Source organism: Lagopus muta, chromosome 9 (assembly GCF_023343835.1).
Source record: "Lagopus muta isolate bLagMut1 chromosome 9, bLagMut1 primary, whole genome shotgun sequence".
Taxonomy (NCBI): domain Eukaryota; kingdom Metazoa; phylum Chordata; class Aves; order Galliformes; family Phasianidae; genus Lagopus; species Lagopus muta.
Window position 1 is genome coordinate 789,167 of NC_064441.1, and position 22,589 is coordinate 811,755.

Genomic DNA, 22,589 nt, shown 5'->3' on the forward strand with positions numbered 1-22,589 from the left:
GGTGTTTTAAAGCACTGTAACTGCTGGAAATCTGCCTGTTTTTAGTTTTTCCCAGGTGCTGAGTTACATCTTCTTGCCAAGTTATTGCCTGAATGGGGCCTACAGTAAACATGAAGTGCTTTTTCCTATCTTTTTTTTTTTTTTTTTTTTTTTTTTAATTCTTCCTTCTTCCTCTGCTGCAGAAATGAGTTTTTTCCTGCTGTGGAGGTAAAAGTTCACCAAACTGGAGTTCACTGAATATCATCATTAGCATTTGTTAGCATCACCCTGAGTCCACAGGCAAAAGCAGAAGGGCAGTAATAAGACCCATGGGGCTGACGAAGCTGCTGCAGCTTCAGCATAGGAACTCAGGGCAGCAGCAAGGAGAGGTGTGGAAGCAGAGTGGGCATCTCTGTCCTCTCCTACCCCAGAGCAGGAGGGGAGCCCTGGGCTGGAGGAGCTCTGACTGGTGCTGCTTCACAAACACCCTTCTTGGCCTCTCACAGTTGCACTTCACACAACGCCTGTTTTTGCATCTGCAATTTAGCCTTGGAATTCCACTGAAAAAAAGAACTACTTAATATGGTGTGAACAGAATGCACTCAATTAAATCACTTCCAGCTCCTCCTTTCTGTACGTAGATGTGACAGTTTGTATTACAGTCATCTCCACCTCCGTATGGAGCGGCTCGTGACAGAGCAGGCTGCATTAAGTGAGAGAAAGGTGTGTGGTAGCAGGCATGCTGTCAGTCCTCGTGGTGGTTAAAAGGTTATGGACACTGTTTTACATAGAATGTAATGTGCTGATGTGTGAATAACTTTGTAAATATGTACCTCTGTAACAGTTGAAAAGCTGTTAGGAAGACATTTGTACAGAAATGCTTCCTTTGGCAGGCTGACAGCAGCTTCCAGCCTTCGGGATTAATTTATAAGAAGCAGACTGAGCAAATGGCAGTGATACAGACTGTACACTGAGCAAAGTCTTATTTAACATAGTAGAAGTACTGCTAATATTTTAACGAAGGATTTATTGTACACAGGCAGATGTTTAACACATAACTGAATGTATAAATCCAGGCATTAATTTTATTCAGATTTTTAATACACTGTATATATTTTTCATACCTGTTTTTTCCAGAAGTGCTGTAATGTTTTTTAAAAGCCTTTTTCTTATTCTCAGACACGGTTCTTAAGGAATCAAAGACTGTTATGATTTTATAGGACAACAATCAATAAAATCCTTACCAAAATACAGCCTCAGTTTCTCTTCACGGAGCACTGCAGTGCCGGCCATTAGCACCATTCTTGTCAGGGAAGTTCTGTGTGTCTGAACCAGCACTGCCCTGCCTGCTCTGTGTCTGTGTGAACTTGGAGCAGTGAACCACAGCGGTGTGGGAGAACAGCTCAACATAGCAAGGGAAGAAGCCACAGAGCTACACAGGGCTGTGGTTCACTTGCCTGAAGGAACTGAGGACAGTAGGAAAGCAGTCGCCTACCTTTGCTGTGTGCCTCTAAAGCCTGGTCTGCCAGCAGTGCCTCTGAGGGAGGAGGGAAGGATAGGAAAGCTTCATGGCATAGCAGAGATGGAAAGTATCAGTCTGTGATGTAGCTACACTAACTGCGGAAAGAGTACTTCAATTTGTAACACATAAGGCAGCTCTTCGTGTCCAAAGGGCAATGTGTCAACTAAGGCCACACCTGCACCTGTGAGCAGTAGCAGCCAAGCCCTGCCGTCAGCTCCCTTCATCTTGCTGCAGCTGCTTCTCCAGCACAGCCCTCCCCTGCCCAGCACAACCAGCTCCCACCCGACCCAGCACTGCAGGGAGCTCTGCAGAGGAGCACACAGAGGTGCCCAGCACAGAGCTCCTCCAGCGCCCTGTGTGGGGCTGCAGTGACCACCGGGGCCAGCCTCACCTGCCTGCCTCCTGCCCTGGTGTGTGAATCCTTCTTTCTGGCTCAAAGCTTGCTTTCTGAGCTATTTCTTCTGATAAGACTCTAGGAGATGATTGTCACACAGCACCACCCGTCTCTCAACATCACTGTGTGGACAATTTTACATTTGAAAGCATTTCTTTGGAGCTGTTTATCTTCAGAAGATAGTGCTCAGGACTGTTCTCGGGTGGAAGATCTGGCCTGTGACCAAGTAACTCCTGTTTGCTACGGGACGCTGGGGGATGATGCCATTGCATCCTGTGAAGATACAAGTTGGCGCCTCCCTGCTCCCTCTCATCTGCTGGCAAGGCCAGGAAGATGGGAACAAAGGAATTTCCACTGAGATCCCAAAGCCAGAATCTGCCACTCCAAGGAGAGCTGACTCGACCACTTCACTACCACTGAAAAGGTGCCATCATCGCCGTGGTCACCGTCGTCCTCAACAGAACAGCCACCACTACTGAAGATCAGTGACTGAACTATGAACCATGCTGGATCCATGCTGGTGACTGTCTCCCTCTTGCTTCCTATAAAGACTCCTTACTTCTTCTTTCCTATCTTTTCTATCGCCCTCCTTCCCTTCCCCATTACCTTAATTCGTAACAGTGCCTCTTCTCCCCTTCCCCATCTCCCTAATTAAGACTGTAATAAACTGGCTGGACCAACATCTGAACATTTCTTGATCTCACGCTGGGTATACAGATATTAAACCTCCTCTCCCTCCTACAAATACAATTTGGGAATTGTAACCCTTCAGCTCTGCCCTCCCTGCTCAGGTGCAGCCACCACAATCAGGCTACACTTGAGCCACCTCATCAGTGAGACTGCACCACCTGTGCACAGCCCAAACAAAGGATTACAAGAAGTCACAAAATTGGAGAGGGGAGTTTTTGCTGGCCTGATAAAGCAGCACCCTCTGAAAAGCACTGAGATCCCATTAACGCAGCTGACAGCAGCAGCACCAGCCTGGGACCCATCATCTCCCACACCTGGAACAAAAGCCCACACAATGTTTGGTTTGGTGTGGCACCAGGCCTGCAGCTGTGCCCAGAACAGCCATCCTGCCTGCAGTGCTCACAGCCTTTGGCTTTCGTGCCACTCTGAATTCCCCCATGGCTCTCAGTCATCTCAAATTGAAGGCATCATAACAAGCAGTTCACCTTTACACAAAGCTTTCCTTTAGTTTGTACAAACACATTTTCAGAGGGTTTGTTGCTTTTTGTTTCTGCCTCCTAGCACCCTCCCTGTGTTTTTATTGCCCGTAAAGAAGTCACCATTCTGACTTGTTCGGAGATGAGCCTCTGAGATCTCAGAGAGAAGGACCAGAAACTCCCTGCTGGCATTAAGGCCTTCTGCTCTGCCACCCCCCAGCACCGCGCTGCTCCAAGGGCCCGCTGCGGTGACCTTCATCAAAGCAGAACCGCGCACGGAGAGCAGACGAGCGGCCAGACACAGCTGTGCGAGCACGAGGCCGCGACATCGCAGCTCCGAGTCTGCCGCTGCGAAATGAACGCCCGAAATGAACCCTCGCGCCGCTGCCCCACAGCACGAAGCTCGCGGCTCCCATCGCAGCTCCCCACCGGCCGCGCACTGCGGGACGCAGCCCCGGGGCTCCCGAGCTCCAACCACTCCCGCACCGGCCTCCGACCCTCCGACCCCGAGCAGCGGCACCGATCGACTGCTGCGTCTTCACCGCGCCCCGCACCCGCTCCACGCCGGCCCCGCAACCTAACCGACACAACGTCTGTCTTTAAAAACCGAGCCCTTTAAAAAGCACCACTACAACCACTACAGGCGGCCTTAAAGCCAAAAACAAGCGGGTCCTCCATCGCCCAACGCTGCTCTGCGCCCAAGGAAAGGGGCAGAGCCGCACCGCACCCACCTTCCGCGGAGCCGCAGCTCGGGGCGGCCCAGCACGGAGCCCAGCACGGCGCGCCGATCCGCGAACGGCCTCAGGAGAACAACGCGCAGCCCCGGGAGCGCCGCCGAAGGGCAGCGGGGCGGAGCGATGCCCGGTGCCGCACGGCGCCTTGCGGCGCCCCCCGCCCGCGGCCACCCGCAGGGCCGCACCGCCACCGCACCCAGCCGAGGGGCCACCGTCCCGCCCGCCGCCCTGCCGCAGCTCTCACCTCAGCGCCGCCGCCTCCCGGGCCGCCACAGCCGTTGGAACCGTTGGAGCCGCGCACGCAGCCCCGCCCCGCCGCGATGTCCGCACCTGCAGCCGCGCGCCGCCCCGAGCAGCAGCGCCGAGCCGCACAGCGGGCCGAGAGCAGCCGACAGCGCGCCTGGGAGAGAAGTCCTTTAATGTGACACGGAGAGTGAAAAAAAAACAACACAACGAAACCTTCAGGTGGATTCCACCGCGACCGGAAACGGGGTCCCGCTCAGCGCCGAGGGGCACAGAAGGCACGGAGGGGCAGGAGCGGGGCCGCGCTGCAGCGTTCCCTCCCCAGCACGAGCCGCTCGCTGCACGGCCGCCTCTCGTCATCAACGACAGCTGAGGAGCGCTGCGCAGCGAGCTGAGCGGGAACCGTCCTTGGGGCGGCTGCAGCGGGTGAGGAACGAACGCCGCAGCCTTACGGGGACTTCAGAGGAGGGACGGAACCGAACGTACACCAACTAACACTGCTAACGTTGCTGCTTTGTTATTTAAAAAGCGACACAGAAGACATGCAGACACAGACACGCTGCTGCAGGAGCTGCCCTCAGCCTTCCCTCCAGCTCAATAACTGCTATCAACAACGAAACAAAACAGGGGACGCCGGTTTTACGCAGCAGCTGAAGTGCATCAGCTGTAGCGCTCGCTCTGGAATCGCGGAGCGAAATTCCTGGCACTTTCATTCTCCTGGGTGGTGATTAAGTCTATAATAGCTGTCAGTACTGCTGTATCCCTGCATTTAGTGTCGTCCCAGTCCACAGGGTGGGGGTTCTCTATTTTCTCTTGGAGAAGATCATCGAGCTCTTGTCTTAAATTCTGCAGACAGAAGGGTGATAGAAGGAGAGAGAGAGAGAGAGAAAGAAAGAGAGCCCATTAGGAAGCACACGGCGTTACCCCAGTAAGCAGAGCCGTCTGCCCTCTCATCCCTACACCTGCTGCTCCCACATTTCATTTCAACATTGCAATCTTTAGCATCAAAAGGCAGCTTTCTAAAACGAGCGTTTTGCCTTTTATGACACAATCACTGCTGGCTTACTCACTCATTAGCTGACTATTTCAGGTCTAAAAGTATTCAGGTTTAGAAAAAAAGAAATCAGGTGCCATTTCTAGGATGTAATACACAGCTGCATTCAGCTCCTCTTCCCACTGGGGAGCATCACTGCCAACTGAAGAGCCCCATCCTCTGATTTCCACATCCATCTGGTTACTTCATGGGCACACAGAGCTTTTGCTACAGAAAACTACAGAAATCACACTCTTCGATTCTCCTCCTGTAAGACATGTTCATAAATCCTTGCCATCTGCCCTCCAACACTTCTCTGAAAGCTCCAGAATTTTTCAGCATCCCCCAGACTTTTCAGCAGAGGCTGCACAGCTGAACACCACTTCCTTTCACCACTGCAATAGCAGCACAACCCTCATCCCCATCAGTGCAGCTACTATGCTGAAAACTCAAGGCTACGAATTTGGAGTGCCTGCTCCTAAGGCCAGACACCATGGAGCTCATCACTGCCTGCTTCTGCCCACTTTGTCACAGGAATTCAGCTGTTCTGAATGCTACTTTTACCACCACTGTTTATGGAATGACCTGGGTTGGAAGGAACTCAAGGATCATGAATCTCCAACCCCCATTTAGTCTGCATTCATACACTTACCTTCAGAAGATAAATTTTGTTTACCTATCATACCTAGAATATTTACTGCGAATACATGAAAAATACTGATCTGTTATACCTCTACAGTGATACAAGGTCTCCAAGGAGAGCTACTGCTACACTGAGATTCCATACACACCATTACTGAACACAGTCACCTTAACTAAGTGTGCTATTCTCGCTGGAGACTGGAAAACTATCCATTCATCCACAGCAATGGTGTCCTGGTCTTTATCCTTCTGAATGGATATGTCTCCTCCAAAGAACAGCAGACAGTATGGAGACACTTCTGTACAATCATACAGGTAGATCTGCAAGAAGACAGAATTTTCCAGTCAGTCTTGAAAGCATCTCAACTGACATCACAGCCATTCAGGAAACTCAAAGCACAATTCCGGCAGATCATTTTTTCAGTCATTCATTGCAGAGCAAACCTGAAGCAACTCAGCTGGAAGAGTTAACACCAAATGAAACAGGAGCAAAAATGGTCCCAAATGCAGTCATTTACACAGAGTGAAGAATTGAACTAATTGTCCCAGTGGCAAACAAACAGGAAGAAGAGAGTTCACAATGCATTTGGGTTCTCAGCATATTTAGAAGCATTACATTGGCTGGAAATACAAAATACACTGTTTTATTTAAAAGCAGAAGCAAGCACCTAGCAGAAGCTGGTGCTTCAGTTACTTATGGAACAACCCCACCAGCATTACAGGGAACAGACCCTGAGGGAGCATCAAACACATGGCCTGGAAGAGGAAAGCTTCAAACAGAGCTGCTCCATACCTTCTGGGCCACAGTAAGAGGCACTGTTCAATACTCCCTCCATCTCAATTGAGCTTCATTAAAGAGCTACATAAATCAAATTACACAAACATAAACCTCCACGTACACTGCTAGTTCTCATCTTCAAGTGGTACACCAGCCAGTTGTAATGGAACTCTGTTTCTTCCACATTAACAGATTTAGGATGAATATTCACTGTTCCATCTGTCTTGGTGCAAACTTTCACCCTTAAAAAAAAAAAGAAGATATTGACAGCTCAGCAGAACCAGCCTGTCCAGCAAAGGGGTGAGTGCAACAAATCTTGTGTTTGCTGGATCTCAGAGTTGAATCTTCCCTGCAGCTGGTTCATACCCAGCTCCACCACGTGGCAACATGCAAAGACACAGCAACTTCCATCAGACTGGTAAACTTTCTGTTAAGTGCATCGTTAAGGTAATTTTAAGCACACCCTTCTAAGTTTAAAATGGAGAAGTAACCGACCAGAGGCAGTGCCAGCTGCAGACAGAACTAAATTAGGCAGAACTCTGACCACCTACACTTATATTTACTATGGAAAAAAATCACTAATTTTTGTTTTGTTTTTAATTCCAGGCACAGTGATTGCTCTTAAGTTTGCTGTTTCTGCATTACTTGCTCAGAAAGCTGATCCAAATGTTCAACCCTTCACTCTGTCTTAAATCATGTTCATGAGAGCATAGATACCCCTTCTCATAAGTATATATTATTAGGAATAACAGTTATTAAGAATGAAGAGCCCGACAATATGACAAGTATTAGATAAAAAGACCAGAATTGCTGGGTTCTGTCTTGACAAACAACAAGAGGGGACAGTGTTTCAACTGCTGCTGCAGGTAGAAGAAAATGACAGCATCTCCTTCTGCAGCTGTGTTATCAACATATCTTAGCATCACATACTGCATGATAATGTCACAGCAATTATTTCACATATCAGCCAATATCCAAACAGTCAGACAACATCTCAGTTCCTGTAAGTAAAGATCAGCAATCCTATCTCAGATCCCTTGCTCTCGAATGAGGTAACCCACACCCATGGAGGATCTGTACAAAGAGATTCATTCATGCATTTTAGCCATTGCTCTGCCTTGCCCCTCTACCTGATACAGAAACTACCTGCAATGCAAACAAAGGTCACACAAATCCTTACATTTTCCTCTTTTTGCTAAAGCTTGGCCGGATCTTTGCAACTTTTGGATACAAGCCAGCACAGATGACAGCTTTGAGCAACTTCTCATTATCTGTAGAAGACAGCAAAGTAAGTAACATGGTTCTGCCAACTGTGAATCTGACTGATCAAAAGCTTTCAGTTTCCCTCATCATTTACCTGAGTTGGTATTGGACTTGGGATCCTTGGGGTCTCTGCTGTTCACAAACCCAGCTGCAAGCAGATGCTCGGCAAATTGTCCTTTCATGTTATGCAGCATCTAGGAAACAACAACAACAACAGTCCCAGAACGATGCTGTGCAAAAACAAAACAACAAACAACCACCTCTTCCTATTCCCCATCAACATGTTCCTCTTCCCCCGCCCCTAACAGCCAGAATGTTACCTGGAGAGTATTTGGAGACAGGAAATATTCCCAGCAATAGTCTTTCTCAGTTCGGAAACCACGCCGACGAGTCTCTTCCCAGCCCTGGAAATTCAAACCATCTTTCAAAGGAATCTTTTAGGAGAAAATTTACTAACAGAAATTAAACAAATAAAGAGAGCAAAAAACTGGAGGTCAACAAAAATTACATTTTTTTTTCCCCTCTATGAGACAGAAGGCAGACCTTTCCAACTCTCTGTATTATATTACATACACAGCATTTGAGTAGAGAAACATTTTTGAATGGTGAGAAGTGGAATCTAGTCAAATTTGCCATAAATTTGTTTGCTGACATTAGAAGTAGCAACCATTTTTCCACACCATTCATTTAGTGGCCTCCTTGCCCAATGCTACATAGCAAAGTCTCCAACACTTCTGAAGTCAGCCCCACCATACTGCAGAGCACGAGAAGCACTGACTCAGTGACTTCTGAAGGGCTGCCACAGCATACTGAGCTCATCTCTCATCAATCACAGGTTTAGAGCACCAAGATAACCATGAAGTTATGTTTCCAACAGCACATCCATGAGAAATTCGGCTACTGAGGCGGAAAACGAGGCTAGAAGGGTGAAAACTAATTTGGTTTTGTTTTGGTAGAAACCAATAAATACTTGAGAGTACACACAGATCGGATCTTTCCTTAGAATAAAGCTTAAAGCCCAAGTAAAAGCTTCTGAAAGAGAAACATTAAAGCATCCTTACTGTGAAAGCATTCACCACAGTCAGATGATCACTTTTAGTATTCTTCGACAGCTCCTTTCTTCTGGCATCTGCCACTTTCTCTTTGCCCTAAAAACAATTGGAATTTACAAAGTATTCATGACTCACAGGCCATTCCTCCACCCAGTTCTCTTCCCCAGCTTAATGGACATACATAAAGCAATACTTTGTATGCAGCATGCACAGAAAGCAATGCTACTTCCAGTATTCTGCAGGCAAATGTATAGTAGTACATCACAGTACGTGTGGGCAACCAGTACTGATAAGAAGTGCAATTGACACAGAAGTGAGACTGAAGTGCTCTCACACTACACTGTATCAGTACAGGAATTCTAACATTCTTCAGAGATTCTTAAAATCGCAATTCCTGTTTTAGAAACGTTACCAGAGGAATGACAAAAGGGTCTTTGAAGCTAAGGCTTGCTGCAATCGTAAGTACTGGATCCAAGCAACAGAACAAAGCTCCAAAGAGGATCATTTTTCCAATATGTGGTTCAACTGGTAACCGTGCCAGATGTACGCCAAGCGGAGTCAGCTCCTCCTGCCTGTCCAAAGCGTTCTGTCAGAAAGGAAAACAAAGTATTACTGAGATTTGAAGTTGGAGGATTTCCCTGAAACAATCATTGGAAAACTTAGAAAACAAAGGAAAGCCTAGTATCTGGAGAAGGCAGCTGGCTTTAATAAGGGGGTAGAGGCAGGAAAATGACCATGAAGTGATGCAGAAGTGGAAATGTTCAAGAGACACAATGAAAGAGCAACCGCCTTTGTGTTTCACGTGGTTACTGGTCAGTGTCCTTCTGTACCAAAGTATGAAGACTGATTGACATTTGAGTGCCCTCCTGTTCTTTTGGCCAAGCATGTTTTCCAGATCCACACCTTTCTGTTCCTATCACTTCTGGTTTTTATTTCTTTTGCTACTCACACAGCCTTGGCAGGGCAAGGAGCCAGTAACATGAACACGTCATTGATCTCTCCCTCCCCATCATCCAAAAGCACACTCACAGATGAGACCTTTCTCTTATTTGCCCACAGAAAACACACCTCCAACTCTCCACTGAACTGGCTGGAACTCTTGATACAATCACACACGAGCAGGGTTTTACAGAACTACCCAGGTAAGTGTCTGTAGGGAATCTAAATAAAAGTTGTGCCAAGCATTTTCAGCAATTCAGGAACTGCTTAATCCTGGAAGTTTATGTGCTGCTTGATGTGAAACCGCCTTCTCTGTTCAGTCAAGATGGCAGAACACTGTACAGTCTGAAGATATAAAGGGTCTGCATAATGTAGTGTTTCAAATGTCTGGACCTTGTGCAGCCAGAATAATCTTCCTACCAAACACCAGAAGTAACAATTTTCCTTGCATGCATGAAACAGGATGTTAATTAATACTTTACCAGCTCCATCAGATGATTAATGGCCAGCATTACAGCATCACGAGATGGTGGATCCATGAGTTTACTCAGAAAATAAGCAATTCCACCAAGCTTTAGAATCTGGAAGAGAGCAAACAGAAACAGCAAACCTGCAGCAACTGGAGAAAGGTGGCTGCCTACCTAAAACCAGCGCACAGTGACCGTGCTGATTACAAAAGGTGTGAATAATTCAGTTTGAATTTAGGATTTTGGTAATTGAGCAAGGGCAAAAATAGAAATGTGTTGGTTGAAAAATCTCACCACATCTCTACTCCTTCACTCAGAATGCACACACAAGGCATTCCTTAGGTATGTGCTGGAATTCAGCATAAACTTGCAAAAAGGAAACCTGTGGCTACCTGAGAAGAGTTTTACCCAGAACTGATGTTAAGGAATCCTCCCTGCACTCACTGGCATTTTCACAGAAGCACCTCTGATGAAATGATTTTTTTTTTTGAGAAGAAGCACAGTTGAAATTTGCATCAACGCTTCAGCTTTTATTTATCCTAAACAATCATTTCTCTGGGTTTGACTGGGTTCTGCCAAAACTGCTCCAGTTGTCAGCTGAATGTGTTGTTCTGATGGTGTATCAGAGTTCACACTTGAGGACAGCTCTAAGCTCAGAGCTGCAATCATTTAAGCTCTCAACCTTTTATACCAACAGAAAAGCGAACACCTGCAGACACGTATGCCTACCTTGATTTGTAAGCAGAGCTCTTCCAAAGGTGTCCTCAAGATCTCTGGTAACTGATAATCATCCAGCAGGCTGGCACGCAGCCCATTGTACAGATGGTAACAGTGGCCTGGCTGCACTCTGGAATAGATTTAAAGGAAAAAAATGTGTGGGTTTTTCATGACATTGGGACACCGTGATTGCATTCACCTATACTATAAGCATTCACCTGTAAGTATTTCTTCAAAACACTCTGAAAATTAGAATAGATTTATTACAGGTGTAACAGTTACTGCAGCTTCAGATATGCAGACCCATCAACAGGGAAACAAAGCCACAAAACACAGATCTCATAATTGCTCAAAAGGAACAACGAGAAGAACAGAGAAAACTGTACAGTGTGTGGAGGAAACAGAAAATACTCCACAAGGAATTCTGAGATGTAGAGAAGCTTCAAACAAAAATTTGGTACACAGCTGAGCAGTGTTAATTTGTAGGCAATTTTAGCTTTAATATATTGTAGCCTCAAAAGTGAGGGCAAATGCTACCAATACAAGTTAATAAACAATAGAACACAAGATTTACCATTCTGTGAAAAGAAACTCATGACTAGAACACAGCAAAGTTTCATCAGTCTGCTAGGAAAACAATGAAATTGCTCCTCCCATAGCAGTGACAGAGCACTGAGCTGCCTGCTTTGAAGGTGTGGGTAAGCAGGCAGCACCTCCAGCACACACGTGCTTCAAGGCCAGCTGAAAGTTAACATCACCACGTTTCCTAACCAGCCTCCTCCTTACCTTCCTGCTCGACCCTTCCTCTGCTTGGCGTTAGCTTTGCTAACCCACTCTGCAGCCATTGTGCTGATGTTGTTCTGTGTGTCAAAGTGGGTTTCCTTGATTTTCCCACCATCTATAACAAACACCACGTCATCTATTGTAATGCTGTTTAAAAATAAAGAGAAAATTAATAACTCTCCAGCTTTGCAAGCTCAACCTACAATTTACAAATCTAGGCTTTCTTTGTCCCCTCCCAAACCACGAGTAGGAAACAAAAATTCTGGTCATTAATAAATGCATTAATAAGTGCATTACTGAACAGTTCAACAGTAAGCTTGCTCTATTCTGACAGGTCTGGCATGAGTCACCACATGCAGTTTTGAAGCCTGCAGAGGACAGCCAACTCAGTTATCACACACAACAACTGCAGGTCGTATCATCATCCACATTTTGATTTTTTTAGACAACTCTCAGGAGAAAATTCCAGCTTGTTCTTTATCTTGAGACATTTGTGATTTAATAAATGAATGATATGAATCTTTAAAACATACTTTGTGGAATATGAAGCAGGCTTCTGCTTTCATTTGCTGTACCAAACCTACAGGGGCCACACGCACGTGTGACTGCTGCTTACCTGGTCTCTGCAATGTTGGTAGCAATCACGATTTTCCTGACTCCCGGCGGGGTCTTCTTGAACACCTGCAATTACCCACAGCCCATTGACATGCTTGGAAAACCAACCACATGCACAATTATTCTTTTCTGTTGTTGTGAAATGTTACTTCACTGTGTAACAGAAGAAACGCCTACCTGAGTCTGGTTAACTGTAGGCATCAAGGAATGCAAAGGGATGATAATAAACCTATCTGAAAATGAGAGGAGAAGATGTGGTGTAAGTACAGGAACTTTAATCATACAGGGCAAAAAATAAAACCAAGAATGCAGAATAGAGAAACTATGCTGCAAATGAATGACTGCTTCCATTTCTTATTCTGAATAATGGCACATGGACTCGTCTGCTTTCTGTTAGCAGTTCAATACATCAGTGTTTAATGCAGGTGATAAATCCTAATGGAGATGCAACTTTAACAAATTAAACACCAGCTATAATGAAATGTGGGGCTGGGAGGGAGGGGGAAATAGAACCTTTTTGTAAGGATGACAACTGCATTGTAAACTCAAGAGATTGCTCTTAGAATTTGTCTTTTACCAGGACTACCACCACCACATCGCTGCTCATTTCAACAAAGGGCCAATTCTGAAATGCATTCCTGTTTCAGAACATAAAAACCTGTGAGCTACCTCAATGTTTATCTGTGATTACAAAAATCATCCCATTATTCCACTGAAGCAGCTCGCATTAACCTCTAGAAACCAAAACAAAGCAATGTGCCATTAACCACTGAAAAAAACTGTTCTTTTTTTACCCGACTTAAACATGACTTGTGACATCAAGAGATCATGCAGAGAGCTGATGTTGTCCCATCCTGGAAGAAACACTAGAATTGCACCGTCCTGTAGGTAAGTGAGAAAATGAATGGGAAAAGGAGCATGTTAGAATGTTACGTGCTGGGCACAAAACCAAAGAGCTCCTTGCCCACTGATGTATGCCTTTTGCTAAGTGAGATCCCAAACCTCCTCATTTGGACAACTACAGGTTTATTTTCTACAAAAAAAAGTGCACTGCACACCTAAGCTTAAGAAACCCAAGTTTCTTTTCAGACACGTTTTCCCTGCAGTGTTTTAGATGCTGCCATGCAAACATTTGAAGAATCTGAGCTGCAATGAAACAAAAAGGCTAATGTTTGAGTTTTCAAGGAAGAACAAAGCAAGACACACTAAGTTTATCCACAGCTCCAGTGCTCTATCAGTTGAAATTTCAAATAACCTGACATTCTTAATAACCAAAATTCTTTTCAAGAACTCAGCTGAAGTATCAGCTCTTCCACGGCTGTTTTTGAACAAAGAAATGAATACAGAACTCCAGGTTGTATGTTCTACATAACCTGTGCAAGTTACCTGAGATAACAGAAGTTACTCTTACTTCAAGCACAGAAGCACTCTGATAACAACATGCCTAACAGTATTACTGGACAATCCTTTTTAATGAGACTCTAATTAGGATTCTCAGGCTCAGAACCTGACGTCTTTATATTCCAAGAGCCACTTCCTCTACCACGAACAATAGAAAGTAGAAATTGAAATTAATACTGCAATTAGGTTACTGCAACTTAAAGATACTAGATTGCTCTAAAGACATTCAAAAGACCTCATATCTACGATGATAAGAATGAAGTTGGTAGTTATTTGTAACAGCCACCGGCCACAATTCAGTTGTATCTTGAAAATACAAAGCTGTGAAACAGAAACATACCTCTTCTTCCAGAACAATGTGTCTGATAAGTGCAGCTATTAGGTCAAGGTCTACCTTGTCATCATCCATCATTTCCAAGGCATCGATAGTACTCGCTGAATACCTGTGGGCAGCAGAAGGAAGCACGTTGGTTCACCCACACCCAGTCATGCACTCACATCCACTGCAAGGCTCCACAATTACTCATCCATGTACACTGCTGCTGTTCAATTTCTCTTTTCTTCATCTGGAGATACAACACTTGAACAGACAACGTGCTCTCAAGATTCTGTTCAGAACAACCGCTGCCAGGTTAGTCAGCTAAGTTAAAGAACGCCACTGTGACTGCATGAATTTCCCTCCTCCTCATGGATTACGTAGGACCTGTAGCCTGAGCTCCCCCTTCAATTCATGCCTCCCTCTCAGTGAGTACAGGAAGCACCTCATCTCTTCAGCCCTTCTTTTCATGAAACCTAACACCAATTAACAACCTGCTCCACAGACTTGGTTGGGAAAGGGACGAAGAGGTACAAATGGGCAAGTGGACCATGGGATAGAACAGACAGACTGATCACTTGTTTCCTTAGGAGGGAGACAAAACCGAGCCATTATTATTATTGATTATTTTTATCTAGCTGAATACTTAGAATGTCACAAACTGCAGAGGTAAGATAAAACAGGAGGAAACAAAAATGCTGTTCCTGAGATACAATTGTCCCACTACCTAATTAACCAAAGGGGTCAAATGCTGGCAAGCAAAAAGAATGTCTCAAGTGGCAAATCTCTGCTGGGTGCTTGAGAGGCAAAATGCTTTAGCTTGGTTTCAAACCACTTGAGAGGCATATTGAAATATTCTGAGGAAAAGTCTTTTGGAAGAAAGAACAGCAGCACATTTTGTATTATGCTGATTACAAGAGTGCCATACTGTGAGATCTACCACTGAAAAATGAAAAAAACCTGAAACACAGCAAAGCTGACAAGAAAAGAAATCAGGAACAAAGCATAAGCAGCCCAATGCTATGCTGAGGACTGCGATGGGCAATAATAGCAGCAGCAAGTGAACCCAACAGCCGTAAGCTCTCTGAAACCTTGCACAGGCAAAGGAAGGCAGATCTCTGTGACTGGCTAGATCACTCCAGCAGTCAGAGCCAACTGTACTGGCACTTCCATCATTCTCGTCTTCCACAGATCAAATACTCCATTATTAATGAAAGCACAGTATTAAAATACAGAATAAAATTCTGTTTCTCAGCTGAGAAACAGAAAAACCACAAATAATGTAAGAGAGTAATGTGAGAACAACCTGCCCCGCAGCTGCCTTAAATATTCTGGCCACCGTTCCCTGTAGATTTCTTCTTTTTCTTCTTTTTCTGGCCTGCTTATATGGCCTTGCATGAAGCCTTTCTTCCACCGTGGCCGACGGTCTGTGTTTTCCGGAGTGTATCTTTCAAGTTAAAGAACAAGTTTAATTACATTTGAAACTGAAGTCATTTGATCCAGCTGCACAACTGTTTCTTCCAAACTGTGGACAATACACAGTATTTCAGCCCTATCATCTAATGAGATAAATGGATACACTTTTCCTGAAAAAATTTACCAATTTTTTAAGATAAATAACAGTGCCATCTCCAGTAAGCATGAGAACAGGGAAAAATAAACAAACAAATCAAAGATTAGCTTATCAGCCTGAAAAATCCACCACACCAAAAGAAAAAGCAGGAGTTTTTCCTCCTCAAAGCCAGCGCTCCCAGATTGCTACACTAAAAGCTGCTGATGCCTCTTGAAAGCTTTTCTGCAAGATGATGTCTGCTTTCCAGCACAATTTTCCTTCTTAAACCAGCTGATTTTTTGGCAGGTTATTCATACTGCAATAATATTAATAATATTATTCATACTGCAATAATATTAAAAAATACACACCAATAAAATGCCAAAACCAACCAAACTGTGAACTACAGTGGTGTCCAGAAAATACTCTTACCTCAACTTCTCAATTACATCTTCAAGGAGGTATTCCACCACGGGAAAAGTGAACCCAGGTATGTGAATCATTGGACAGTTATCTATCGAGAAAGGTGAAAGTTGTTTTCAAAACAACAAATAAAATGCTGCACTACTGAAGTCCACGGGCATTTTTCACTGTTTCTGCAATATAGTTCCAAGTCTATGGAGTTTTTTTTTGTTGCTTCCCCCCCCCTTTGAATTCTCACAGAAGATGCTGAACTCACTTCCAAATGAACTGACTGAACAGAAGCAGCACTGCCCTCTCCTGCACGCTCACCTCTTTCCAGCTAGAGAATAAACACTGACATATGAAGAACAAAAGGCTTCACTCTGCTTGCCCACTCATGACTTCTAACATGCAGTAATCAGAGTAAATATTCACTACAGAAACACTGTGCAGAGAATTCCTGCAATATGTCTGGGTAACAACAGCAGAAACATCTGCTCCTTATGGAACAGCACTGAGGAAATAAGACCCTCCAGCAGCTGGTGACTATCTGAGAAAAATGAAATCATTAGTTCTGATAAAAATCAATCTTGTAACTTGAGCATTAAGTAACAGACGTCTAAATTACTTAAAAGGAACACTCACAGGAAGCATGTCACCTACCAAAATACTCGGAAAACTTCTCTGCATTTAAAGTAGCACTCATCAGGATTACTTTCAGATCCAAGCGAACATTCAAAAGGTCTTTTATAATGCTCATTAAAACATCTGATTGGAGATTTCTTTCGTGAATTTCATCAAGAACTACATGACTAATACTGGACAAATGCCTAAAACAGAAGAACATTCAACATTTACTTTCTGCAGTAATAGAAAACAGAGATTGACAGATGTAGTCATTGGTCAAATCATTTGATAATCGTATTCGGTTCCTTATTGAATAGGGAAACTTACTTATCTGACTGGAGCCACTGAAGGACAATTCCTGTGGTGCAGTACAGAATTGAACCTTGTTTCCTTGGTAACCGACTGGAAGAGATACATTAAGAGTTCTTCAGTTCTCTTCTTTATTTTAAAGTACTTCAGAAGCTTAAAATCAAAACACGGACAATCATTATGGACACTGAAGCACACCTCACACTTGAACCTGCTCACAGTTCAGCTGGAGGAACAAGGAATAGCCAGCAATGCATCCTTTTGTATGGAGAACAACCACTGCCAGATCTCTGGCTTCCCAGACATCATTCCTACATCCATCTGCTGATCCAAATTCTTACAGTTACCCGAACTCAACACAGACAACAGCTAGAGGCTAAATTCTACACCACTGCCGTTCTTGATTAAACACTAAGGACAAGTGCAGGTGAGACCAATGAACTAGTGCCTTGAGCTCAGACACTGCAAGGACCGAGCTGCTGTGTCCCTCCAGCAGTATTTCCATCAATCTTAAGTGAGGTGTTGTTATTTGCTGGAAGTGTTCCATGTTTTTTTTTGCATTACTAATGACTCCAAACACAGTAACTTTAGTTCTGTGGCACTGGGTCTATGGACTCTTATTAATGAGCCTAACTCTCATTAACTGATCTCAATAAAATTGCTCAGTGCAGCAAACACATAACTTAGCCCAGAAATGTAACTTACAACATTCTTCTTCAGCATTTCATTTTTTCCTTGAAATTCATGGATTAGAGGCATCACTTTTACCTCTATCCATAGCAGGGCCTTGTAGAATATCTTAATAGTTTGGTGCTAACCACTGCTACACAGCTTGACATTCAGAACTGACTTTGCAAATCAACCTCAAACCACTCACTCACATGCAACAGAGAATGTAATACCCACTTGTTGCTAGCTTTCAACCCATTATTCCCTATATCAGCCGTTCAGAGGAACTCCATTTGGAGAAAGTAAGAGAGTAAAAGCACTTGTCTACAGTAAGAACTAATTCTCACTTATTTCTTGCTTGAATAACAATAGATACCACTTCACAAGAAGGAATAAAAATTGCCAGAGAGCCTCTTCTACCTCTGTAGACGAATCTGGTATCCTGTACTCTTGCCATTACCACATGCTTCCGCCCTTTCAGCTGCAACTCTCTCAGCCACCTTAAAACCAAAAAACAAATGCATTACACATTAAATGTATATGTACCAAAAAAACCAAAAGGCTGAGCTGCAGTTTAACTACTCATCAGTAGGAAATAGCTAGAAACAAGATGCAACACAGACAACAGAAGCCTGAAAAGCACACATTTTCTGAAAGCCAAGTGATTGTTTTCTGTCAGCAACTCAGAAACAGGCTTGCAACCCAAAATATGTTTTAGAGAATTAAGTGTCATATTCTTATTGATAGACTTCTAAGAGGCCTGAAACAACACCACTGTTCATTTCAACTCACAACTTCACCGCCCAGATCCATTAAAAGCACCGTTATAAATCACGACTGAGTCCTGGGACAGGAATGTACACTGCCTGCATTCTAACTCCTACCAGAACGCATGAAATGACACATCAGTGTGTATTAACAGAGCTGCTGTTTGCAAGAGTCTAGCAGGACTACATAGAAAGCAATATGAATTGGCTGAATGCCAACCTTGAGCTTTAAGTCCAGCATGATGCCACCTGAGAGTTGATTTGTCTCCTTGAGAGGCGTGCAGTATTTATCTGGTCATTTCCTTCAGATCTTAGCTATAATTAGTCTAGCAGACCATACACTCAGCTAATTAACTTACACTGGCTCCTTATGCCCAGTACAAACTATATTTTCTTTCAAACAGAATGAGACAGTAATTGTATCTCAGAATTACAGGTCAGACACTGAAGAAAACAAACAGCAGCAGCCCCACCTCACAGCACTTACTGAGATAGCACTGATCCTCCTGGGTTGAGTGCAAACAATTCTGCACGTGGAGCCTTTCCCTCGCTCTATGTAATCGTCCAGGATGAACTGTGTCACTTGTGTTGTCTTTCCACAGCCGGTTTCACCACTTATTACAGTCACTCGATTATTGTTTATGAGGTTTACAAGTTCCTGTTTCCAAAAAAAGACAAAATGTTTTTCAGTATCACGATCCACAGCAGACGTCTGAAGTATTTTGGTAAGTCCCTGTCACTGTAACATGACCTTAAAGGAAAACACACGGGTAACTAAAGAGAGATATTTTCTGTTTCTATTCATACTGAAGTTTACTTTACACCACACAAAGGTAATTCCTGTACATTTGAACTTCACGTGCGTAAGGCCAACCTACACACGCTCATTTATATGAACAATGCCACCAGTACCAATGAGGTTGAATAAATTCCTGCATATCATGAAGCAATAAACCTGAGAGGCATACTGGAAAAAACAAAAACTCTGGAGGCCTCAGTACCTTCATAGAAGGCAAGAAAGCTTTCCCTCCCACTGGCCCCAGTTACACAAACTTCACATGAGAAATACATCTCCTTTCAATTTAAATACACGCTTACCTGTCTCATCCCGTATGAAGGGAGTTTCTCTCGAAATCTCTGAGAAATGAGAAAGTAACAGTTTTAAAATACCACTTCAACACTGAATTGATACAGCAGACTCCAACTATGACCTAGACTAAAGTCAGAAACAACAGCACAAACTCCCCAGCTTAGGCTGAACGGGGCCACCAGACCTGAACTTAATTCCACGCACGTGTTCAATGTCGTTGCACTCAGTAAAAATGTAAAACAGTTCAGCACATAATGAGGTACACGCAGCTGGAAGACCCTGAACCATTTTCCCATCTGATGGATGCTAACTACATTTCATTGGGCAGCTCTACATACGGCCATCAGAATAACTTGCACTACATTTTTAAGAGGTGTCCCCTCAGAGCCCACAACCCTACTTTCAGCTTTATAAGTAAATGCACAAACAAAATCCTTAAAAAAGAAAGCCAGAACTCCCACCCAACTAAACGATATGGACAGTTAAAATGTTGGATTTTAAGCAACCAGAAATCATCACTGACAGTCTGCCTTTTTAATCCCTGTCCTGCTGACACATCCTGTAAATGCCGATGGACTTTTTTTTTCTGACAAAGTAGTATCTATTTTCTCCTTAACCTGGGAAAGTACCTGCATTTCAATATATCTAGGATCAGATTTCTTCTTTCTCAAGTCTTCTTTAAGCTGCTCATCTAAATCCGCATCTTGATCACTTTTTTCAAAGAGATATTCCACATCCTGATCAAGAAGTGTTTTCTCCAAGACTGGTCGCCGTTTTACAGGAGCTTTTTCAGCTTTTTCAGCACCTGGTTTCACTTTTGGAGGCTGTTCTGGAGTATGTCTGAAATGAGGGCAGGGAACAGAAACTTCAAAGATTATCCAACATGTATCTGGCATCTGAGGAAAGCGCAGGGAGCCGTGCCAAGCAAACCTTATATCTATTGCTGAGAAATTATGCTGACAAGCTATTTGACTCCTAACCTAAAGAGAACGTAACAAATGAATATGATTAAGTCTGAAAACCACCAGTTAACAAAGATTCTACAACAGTATCTAAGGTGTAGTGTGTTCTTTACCTGTTGAGGAAGCTAACAAGGCCACAGAACACCTCAGGGAGCTGCCACCCAAAGCACTGTTGGAACTGCTGCTCCATAACTGCGTCTTTCAACCAGGGACTCACCTGCACCACTCCAGCACATGAACATAACACACAGCCGCTCTTTTCACTGATACTGTTTAAAGTCCTTTAAGACAAAGCGTTAAGGCTGAGTCCTACCTCACAGAGACCACTAGCTTCCCAATGCTGCACAACGTCAGAAAAAGGGAGCCTGACGCCAGCCTAGGAGCGTGCCCGAGGTGCGGGGCTCAGAAGCTCCGGCCACCTGCTGGGTGGGGGTCAATGGCAGGCAGGGCTTTGCGATCCTAAGAGAAAATCTGGAACTCTAAGCTCACAATCAACCCGGCGGAGCCCTTTACAGCAGCGCTCGCCGCCGGCCCCCTCAGGAGGGCCGAACACATGGCAAAAACGGAAAGGACCTCCGAGCCCCCGACCTCACCCCGCTCTCCCCCTCTCCCCCCGCGTCCCACGGTGCCCCCCAGGCAGCCCGAGGAGCTCCCGGCCGCTCGGCGTGCGGGCAGTTCTCCAGCAATCCGCCGTCCTCGCCGCGAAATCCTTCCCGCCCGCCTCCTTACCCGTCCTCGTCCCCGGACCACCACGACATGGCTTCCTGCTCCTTCTCGGCCCTGGGCTGCACGGCGTTCAGCAGCTGCACGATCTGCTCCTCCCGCCGCTCGTCCATCCGCACCACGGCGCGCTGCGAGAAACGCGGCGGTCAGCGGTCAGCGCGCCCCGCCCGGCAGCGCGCGTTGCTCCCGGCCGCTCCGACGCCCCGCAGAACGCGCGGCCCACCTGCTGCCGGTCCGCCTCCTTGCTCTTCTGGCCCTGCTTCCGCGCGTACCACAGCCCGATCTCGCGGCCCTTGAGGTGGCTGGGATGGCGGCCCCGGCCCCCGCCGCGGCCCCCGTGCCCCCCACCACCGGAGGAGCCGCCATCGCCGCCGCGGCCCCGACCCCGGCCCCAGTCGCGGCGCTGCTCGTAGCTCATGGCCGCCGGCACCCAACGGCGGCACCGCCCGCCTCCTCCACCGCCTCACTTCCGCCGGCCGCGGGCCCCGCCCCCACCGCGCTCCGCGGGTTCGAGTCCCGGCAGGGCCAGAAGCGCCCCCAGCGAGCCGCCCTCACCGCACGGCACGGCGCCGCCCCCCGGCGGGCAGCACCGCCCGCTTCTATGCAGCAGAAACGGATTGAAGTTGAGGGAGGGAAGATTAAGGTTGGATGTCAGAGGGAAGTTCTGCACTATGAGAGCGGAGAGATGGTGGAACAGCTGCCCAGAGAGGCTGTGATGTCCCGCCCATCCCTGGAGGTGTTCAAGGCCAGTTGCATGCGGCCCCGGGCAGCCTGGGCTGGTGTTAGATACAGAGGTTGGCAGCCTGCCTGCGGCGGGGGGTTGGAGCTTTATGGTCCTTGAAGTCCCCTCCAGCCAAGCCACTGCGTGATTCTATGATTCACACTGCTCTGCCACGCTGCACAGCTCACGCTGCTCTGCAAGGTGTGCTCTCTGGGGTGCTAAATTAAACATTTTAACCTACATCAAACTATTCAGAGAATTATTACTCCTTTAACAATAATTAGCGTTCCTTTTGGTGCCTCAAAGCACCACTGTGGCACTACGAATGCTTCCCCAATCCCACCTCCTGCTTATTCTGTCCCTCCCAGCCTCCAGCCTGCCCCACAGCAGCTCCCAGAGCATCCGTGTAAGGAATGTGCGGGTTTGCTGCAGTGCTGTTGTTTCAGGTAGAAGGAAATGGCAGAGAAGCTCAGACAAGAATTCAAATTAACTAACAGGCGAGGAAGAGAGCAAGATATCTGAGTCGTCAGCACAGAGAGCAACAGAATTTTGGGTGAGGTTACCCAGAAGAAACGGGCTGAGTACAGAGCACACAGGCATGGGAGGGTATGAGGAAATCCATGTGAAAGGTAAATGAAAGGAAGGCACATGGGAAGGAGAAATCCAGCAGGAAATATTTGTCCTTACTTTCCCTCCTCTCGTGCCACACCTGAGCTGTAATGC

The 22,589-nt window shown here is 45.6% G+C and overlaps 1 protein-coding gene across 1 annotated transcript; it reads right to left on the reverse strand.

Moving 5' to 3' along the window:
• Positions 1-119: 119 nt before the first annotated feature.
• DHX36 (DEAH-box helicase 36) lies at positions 120-21,579 on the reverse strand. The gene is made up of 25 exons (XM_048954285.1): positions 21,369-21,579; positions 21,152-21,273; positions 20,090-20,300; positions 19,469-19,507; positions 18,858-19,028; positions 18,024-18,103; positions 16,953-17,027; positions 16,662-16,828; positions 16,029-16,110; positions 15,351-15,491; positions 14,069-14,171; positions 13,122-13,209; positions 12,505-12,560; positions 12,329-12,393; positions 11,716-11,859; positions 10,942-11,059; positions 10,228-10,326; positions 9,219-9,392; positions 8,816-8,902; positions 8,075-8,158; positions 7,849-7,948; positions 7,672-7,762; positions 6,613-6,733; positions 5,882-6,034; positions 120-4,884 (listed from the first exon to the last, which is right to left on the reverse strand). Exons 1-25 carry the CDS (start codon positions 21,561-21,563, stop codon positions 4,699-4,701), a joined length of 2,952 nt encoding a protein of 983 aa, XP_048810242.1. The 5' UTR covers positions 21,564-21,579; the 3' UTR covers positions 120-4,698.
• Positions 21,580-22,589: the final 1,010 nt, after the last annotated feature.